Below are 7,702 nucleotides of genomic sequence, written 5' to 3' on the forward strand. Positions count from 1 at the left end.
ATATATATATATATAGCCCTGATGTACCACTCCGTTCCACTTTGCTCGCTCACCTCCGCTCCGCTGTCTCGCTCCGTTCCGCTCCAGCATCTGTCCCTTATCTGGTATATGAGTCATACCTAACATTTGTTATAGTGGTTCCACCTCCTCTTGAGGTCCAAGAACAATAGGTTATTGTGATCAGCTACCAAAAAATTATTTATGCTCCACCTCAAATATGGCATTTTTCTCTATTATATAATCTACTGCCAAATCATCAATCTACAACGACATTAGTTGAATCATATGTGATTCATTAAACATAGCAACCTCGATGACCGACAATTCATATGACTTGGTATCAATACACCAAAGCTTATACAACAATTTATATATGCATAGAATATGCACTTTTTAATCTCCTAAATTTAGCTTAGCCAATGCCAAAATAATTGGGATAAAGCTTATGATAAAGATGAGCTATAAGATCTAATCTAAGCTCTCTATAGTAAAAATATGTGGGACAACCAAAATCCTTAGAGTTGAATAATATGTAGAATTATCCGCTCACAACTAGTTTGGAATAAGAGAAACATGCACATTAGCGTTAGGAGTAAGAAAAAAAAAATCCTTAACAAATTGCTTCCACATCATCATTTAGGCAGTTGAATAATTTGATTCAAAACCACACTCTTTGCCCTCCTTATGTCCATGCTACCCCGGTCAGCCTGCTGCATCAAATCCTCAATGATTTTCATAAACTTTGTCATCTTCTTCCTCATCTCCTCAGTACCGAGCCTCACGGGATATTTATCTTCGAACACAATTTCGGCATAATCAAGCAACGATCTTCTATTATCTTCCAATTGTTTCACTGAAATTATAATGCTATCCAAATGTGTACCCACAACAGAAGTCAAATCAAGCATAATACTAATTAGTTTCATCTCAGCTTTAAGGGCGTTCTCATAGTCCTTTAACATAGAATCAACCCACTCTCCAATGGATCCCAGGAGAATCGAAGAGGCAACCGCCATTGCCACCGCTACACGAGGTGATGCTTTAAAGGCAACTACGAAAGCGCTGATGATAAATGCCGCAGAAACCAAGACAAAACTTATGCAACTAACTTTTCTCCATATTTTGATTGATTTAAGCTTCTTTTCTTGTTTCACTTTTTGATTTTGTAACTCCCCGAGCATTAACAATTGCTCCTGATATACCGATTCAAACTCACCGGTGCCGCCGACGGAAAAATAATGCCTCAACTCATCTAGAGTTTTCGCGTATCTCATCTTCTTCTTCACTTCCGGAGGTTGGTCGTTCTCGTCGGCGGCTTCAAAACTTTTGACAGCGAGTTCAACAAAATCGCGAGCTTTCTTAAGACTCAGCACGAGAGCAGTAAAGAAATCACTCGTAGCTGCACTCTTCTTGAAGTAGTCATTAATCAGTTGGAACATCTCGAAATTCTTCCTAATTCGTTTTTTGTTTTCCACAATTCTGTCAATGACATCCCGGTTAAGGATAGTCAAGATTTGGTTTTCCAAATCTTCCTGATTCGCTGCCTCGTGCAAGCTCAGCCCCGCCCCGCGCTCCATATCGTTAGTAAGGAAAGTGATGTGAGCGAGTTCTCAGCAGCGATTATATGTAAATAGATGATGAATATCTGCAAGAAGAAGTAGTTTATTTAAGAGACAAATTAATGATAAATATCTAAAAAAAATATAACCCACCAGAAAAAACAAAACAACGCATAGGAATAAAAAATAACTATTACAGAATTCAAGAGAGGACCGAACAAAGAAATCAATCTCAAGGCGGTTGTTGCCGTCCTGCAAACCGTAAGTACCGAAGAAGAAGAAGAAGAAGAGGAAATGCCGAAGAATAAGGGTTTACCTGTCGAGCAGGGTTGCCGAAGAAGAGGGATCCGAGGATCGTATGTCGAGAAGGGTTCACCGGGAAGAAGGTAAACGACGAAGGATGTCGGGACGACGGTGAGGGCGAGGGAGAAGCAGAGAAAGCACGGAAGGAAATCTTCACCTAACGCGTGAATCCAACGCGGGCTTGGTGCTGTATTAACAAAAATCCAACGTTAACCTGTTTTTCAAACACGAAGGAGGCGTCCTAAACGGGCACTAAGTATGCAGATTTCTTAATTACTTGTACATTTACATATATAACACTTAAATCTTTAAATTCCATATATAAACTGTACAGATTATTAAGTACGCAGATATGACGCTTATTATATATAAATTCTATACCTAAATTAGAAAACGTCCATATAAAGTTCGTTTAATTTCAACATATTTACAGATATGACGCTTCTAATTGGAAAGACATCTACAGATTCCTCAAAATTTACATATATAACACCTAATCTAAGTATACAGATTAGTCAATTACTTATACATTTACATATATAACACTTAAACCTTTAAATTTCATATATAAACTATACAGATTATTAGCTTATACCATTCAATTCTATACCTAGCTCCTAAATTCAAGTATAAACCTATATATTTCTTCAATCCTAATATATTTACACATTTAATACGTAAATTTTCAAATTCCTCAAAATTTACATATATTTTCTTAATTCTGAATCATTTATATATACTTAACTCACATGTCAATCGTGTTTAGGCTTTATTTTAATATATAATATAATATATTAATTACAATATTATAATATTTATATTTATATAATTAATAGTAATATATTATTATTTTTATTAATAATTTATTATATATTATAATTTATAGAAGTTTAATTATTTAAAGATGATAAACTTTTATAATATATAATTATTTTTAAAATATCATATATTTTTTATATATAATTATTTTAAATTATTTATATTTCGAACAATAACGAACCGAACACGAACGAACACATCACTGTTCGTGTTTGGTTCGTTTAACGAACCGAACGAAAAAAAATTATTCGTGTTCGTCTTGTTTTGCTTATCGAACGAATCGAACATAAACTTCCTAGCAAACCGAACACGAACTGTGCGCGAACAACGAGCTTTTTTTACAGCCCTAGGGGGCAGCCAACAATGACAACTCTGAAATGGGAAAGATGAAGTCAAATTTTTTCATGCTCAGCCCGCTGACGAGTTGTTCATTAACAACTAGCTGTTTTGATAGCTCTAATTGCATAGTCGTAAGATGTAAAGACGCGAGCAAGATTTATGTTGCGTTTGTTTCAGCTTTTTGTCCCACGATCAATTTAGAATTAAATTTTAGACTTATTTGAAAGGAACATTTCACAATCATGTGTTTCACTCTTTTAATTGGGCAATTTTTTAAGAAAAACCTCTGAACTATTTGTTATAATTTTGTTTTAATTATATAAAGCTCACAAAACTAAATGGCATATTAAAATTGATTAGGAGTTAAATTTTGACATTGTTGAATATTTATTATAGATATTCATTATAATTGATAGAAAAGTTATTCGATTTTCCACGATTGACTGTGATGGGTAATACCAGTGTGATGGGTAAATACAAATTGACCACAATACCGACCTCCCATCAAATTGAGAACGATGGGCTGCACTAGGGCATTGATGATGCAACAAATCAATTAGTTAAGAGAACTCATGAGAAAAGAGATGCACAATATGAGAGAAGCGTCCCATAACCATTCTTGGATTATGATGTGTATTGGATCGTCCAGATCAATGATAGGGAGACAATGAGTGTCATCGACCTATGCATTTTTGCCTGTGATTTAAAGGGGTTCATATTGAGATATTTATGGTACTTTACATGTGGAAGCTTGCTGTTCAACTGATTTCAGACTTGGCCAATTGATCTTAGTTGGCTTCGGGTCGACAAGTTCAGCTCAATTGACTAATCTTGGTTGGTATGGGCCGGCCAGTTGATTGGGTGTCCACCCAGATGGTCAAAGATCCTGTAGAACCAAGTCTTCATCTGGATCAATTCCTTAGGAGGGTTGGCTATTACATTGGGTCATCTTTGTGATCATTTTAACTATTATGTTTCGTGTATATATATAACATGCATAGGAAAACTTTCTCATTATCTCAATGAAAAAAAAAAAAAAAAAAAAAAGATTGAATGATGATTAATATTATGGAGCTTAAAGGCTTGCAATTAGAAATTTTAACAACATATATATTAATATCATGGGAATAACTAATTTTTAAAATAATTAATGATAATGATATTACTGTCAAAATTAATAGAATATCTAAATATATTTTTATAAGAGTGTATATTTTGGATAACTAATTTTTTTTCCTTTTCATGTTTATTTTAAAATAGTTTTAAGAATTACGATATTTATGATAATTTGATCAAACCTATCTTATGTTACGTAGAGAGCAACTAATTTTATTTTGAAAACTTTCAATATAAAGGGAAATATGTACAAATGAGAAAGGAGTGTCGTGGAGGTAGTGACCCGGAAGGGTGCCTACGACGGTTCGGAGCGATGCCATAGGAAGTGTAAGGATGTTACTCCCGTTGGAGGCAATTACACAACGGATTGGCTCGGCGACGAACTATCTGTTCACATAATATGTGAAAGCAAGGGATAAGTGTACGAGAAACACAAATCCAAGTGCAACACATGTAAGTGCAGAAGTCATGAACACGTTCAGGGTGCTATGCACGGAAGCACACAAAGGCGGGAAGTGTAAGTGTGAATCACCTTCGACATGGTGCTAAGTGACATGATGATGCCACGAAACACAGAGTAATGTGTCATTGGGAGGCGCAAGTATTCGTCACGAGCATATGCTCTGTCATAAGAGATTCATCCACCATTCTTATCAAGCTGATAAGAGCGTGTTACGATATCAATATCATTTAAACCATTATATGGACGACAGAAACAAAAAGAATTGATATCCTTCATTGAAGTAGAGTTAACCATAGAATATTTCAATTTCACATATTGGATTCCCTGCTTGTTTCTTTAAACTTTTTTAACTGCTATGAACAAGCAGAATTGTTGCTGTTAGGATGCTTTAAATATCCTTTTCTTCTGCTATGGGTGCTATGGGTAAAAATGTTTCAAATGCAAAGACATTCCTTGAGAATTTGGCGTTTCTTCCCTTGTTGGTGGATTTGGCGACAGTGGTTCTTAGCTTTATTATGTTTATGGAAAGCTTCTCCAATGGGTGGTTGGCATCCCAACTCCTGGCAAACTATTTAGTGGGAAGTTTCTTTGGTAATTTGCATTTAGTTGTTCTTGCCTCAGATCCTTGAGTCGTGAGAAATCAATGGGCAAATTACCAACTGAAGTTCAAAACGCTTGGGATGAATGGATTTGCTAAATATTCACCAAGAATGGGATGTTTTCTTTGTTTTATTTGTTATTGTTGAGAAAATTAGGGCGAAGAAAACAGTAATCGACACAAATCCAGAAGAGCACAGAGATTTAACGAGGTTCGGCAAAGATGTCTACGTCCTCGGGAGCAGAGTGACGAGTTTCTTTTCACTATTCAGAAAAGAGAATACAGAATAGAGGATGTCTTCTGGGGTTACTAACAGACCTATTTATAACCCTAGGAGTAAACCCTATGCACAATATGTAATTACAACATGACCCATGTACCATACCGCGGGGCTTTGCCCCCGCACCCCAACCTACGTAACTTCCCAATTTGGACAGATTCTTCCGCTCCGCTTCGATCCAGCGTCTGCCACAATATGGTATATGAGTCATACCATAATAAATCTTCACCTTGGCGAATATTGGGTAATATGCCTTAGAAAAAGCAAGCAATCAAGTCATGAGTTTAGTACTACACTAAAAATAAAATGATTGGTTATGCAAAAATTATATGTTTAGTAGGTCAAATTTTGAGGCTAGTTGTAATACTTTTTGGGTCATTATGTAATATGATAAGAGTGTGAAAAGGATAGAGAAATGTACAAAAATATGTGAGAGATGAAGCTTTTTTTACTGTATGTTTTCAATAGCTTTTTATGTATTTAATATCCTTCTGTTTATAGGGGACTAGAAATATTAAGAAATGACAAATTCGCCCCTGGCAATCGATTAATTGATTAGGGGTCATTTGGTTGGTGGGTCTCTCACGGGTTGTCTTGGAGTCGATCGACCTCTATCTAGGCGATTATTGGGTTGGTGGTCATCTAAATAGTTTGGCCTATGGTTAGCTACTTGCTTAATCTTTAACTAGAGGTGTCAAAGATTAGCCAGACACACGACTCGAAAAATCTGGGTTCGGATTTGGGTCAGAGAATTTAACCTGTTTTTATTTGGCTCAGGTTCAGGTGGGCCTCGGGTCAAGGCATTTTTTTGGTCGGACCAAACTCGTCCCGCCGACCGAAGTTGACATCCTTAGGTATCAAAAATTGATCCGACACGCCAACACAACTTGAACTCAATCAAAAAATATGATTTCAGATTGACCTGAATATTTTTCAAGTCGGGTTCTTGTCAGAGAATTTGGGTTAGGTTTGGGTTGACCCGATTTAAGTCAGGTTATTTTTAAGTCATACCCAAACCCGACCCATATCGACACCTGTACCTTTAATTATTCTCGTAGAAATTTGACTGTTGACATGTGGCGCTCTGAATCATTTGGTCCATGGAATTTCACGCCAATAACATCTTTATCGTACAATAACAACTATCACCTTTTTTTTAAAAAAAATAGCTATATATTTTTATGTTATATGAAAAATTTTTATCATTAAAATATAAAAAAATAAAATCTAACTGTTAGATATATAAATACATAGAAATTCTATGCATCAATAAGGGTCTGTTTGGGGCATAGCTTATTGAATAATCTGTTGATAAGCTGATTAAAGATAATCCACCGATAAGCTAGGTGCCGTGGCTACTACGAATTTTTATTTTTTTTTTAAAAGTCAGACCGCAGCTAAAATGATGTCACCGCACCTAGACAAGTGTGGTGTGACAAGCGCGGTGTGAAAACGCTGTTTTCAGTTTTTTGAAAATGAACAAGCTGTCAAAACGTATGTTACTCAAACAGGTCAGATGCGTTTTCAAAACATCACCGCACTAAGCAAGCTGCCCCAAACAGACCCTAAGACTTTTTCACCTCATAATAAAATAATGATATTGTTTATGTAATATAAAAAATTTGGGTGATACTAATGTAAAAGTAAAATATAAGAGTTTGATATAGAAAAATATAACTATTGGGCGGAAAAAAAAAAAAGAAATAAAAAATATATTAAATTTGACAAAATGTGAAATTTGGAAAATTGTTTAGGGTTGATATTGAAAATTAAAATTTAATGATTATATTTGCATGTATTGTGCTTACGTGGAAAGTTCTAAAGATTTAAATATTTATGATAAATATACTTTTGGAGCTATACTTATTTAAAAATTTATTTAATGTTGATATTTATTTTATACTTTATTTTATTTTTAATTATTAAAAATAATAAATGGTACCTTTTGTCATATATTATGTAAGCTAATAAGATTAAGAAATATTTGTCTTTTTATATTTATATTTGTTCGATTTCCTATCATTGATGAAATCTAATAGGTATAAACTATTATTTCTAATATATAGGGGTGTAAATAAATCAAACACAAACGAACAAAGCTTGTGTTCGTGGTCGGTTCGTTTGAAATTTAGTTTTTTTTAAATAAGCCCGTGTTCGAAATTTTTCGTGTAGTCACTGTTTGTGTTCGTTTCTTAACGAACGAGCCGAACAGAAGCTGGTCGCGA

General features: G+C 34.7%; 1 protein-coding gene across 1 annotated transcript; it reads right to left on the reverse strand.

Annotated features, from left to right (window-relative positions):
- Positions 1–632: 632 nt before the first annotated feature.
- LOC110020700 (UPF0496 protein 1-like) lies at positions 633–1,439 on the reverse strand. Its single transcript, XM_020718895.1, has 2 exons — positions 1,171–1,439; positions 633–1,062 (listed from the first exon to the last, which is right to left on the reverse strand). The coding sequence occupies exons 1-2, from the start codon at positions 1,437–1,439 to the stop codon at positions 633–635; spliced, it is 699 nt and encodes a 232-aa protein (XP_020574554.1).
- Positions 1,440–7,702: the final 6,263 nt, after the last annotated feature.

Source organism: Phalaenopsis equestris, unplaced genomic scaffold, assembly GCF_001263595.1.
Source record: "Phalaenopsis equestris unplaced genomic scaffold, ASM126359v1 Scaffold000107, whole genome shotgun sequence".
NCBI lineage: Eukaryota > Viridiplantae > Streptophyta > Magnoliopsida > Asparagales > Orchidaceae > Phalaenopsis > Phalaenopsis equestris.

Excerpts from the sequence above, each read along its gene's own strand:
- LOC110020700 (XM_020718895.1), bottom strand. The coding sequence starts at position 1,439 with ATGTTCCAACTGATTAATGACTACTTCAAGAAGAGTGCAGCTACGAGT. Across the intron at positions 1,063-1,170 it reads CAATTGTTAATGCTCGGGGA|CGCTTTCGTAGTTGCCTTTA; the intron begins GTTACAAAATCA and ends ATTTATCATCAG.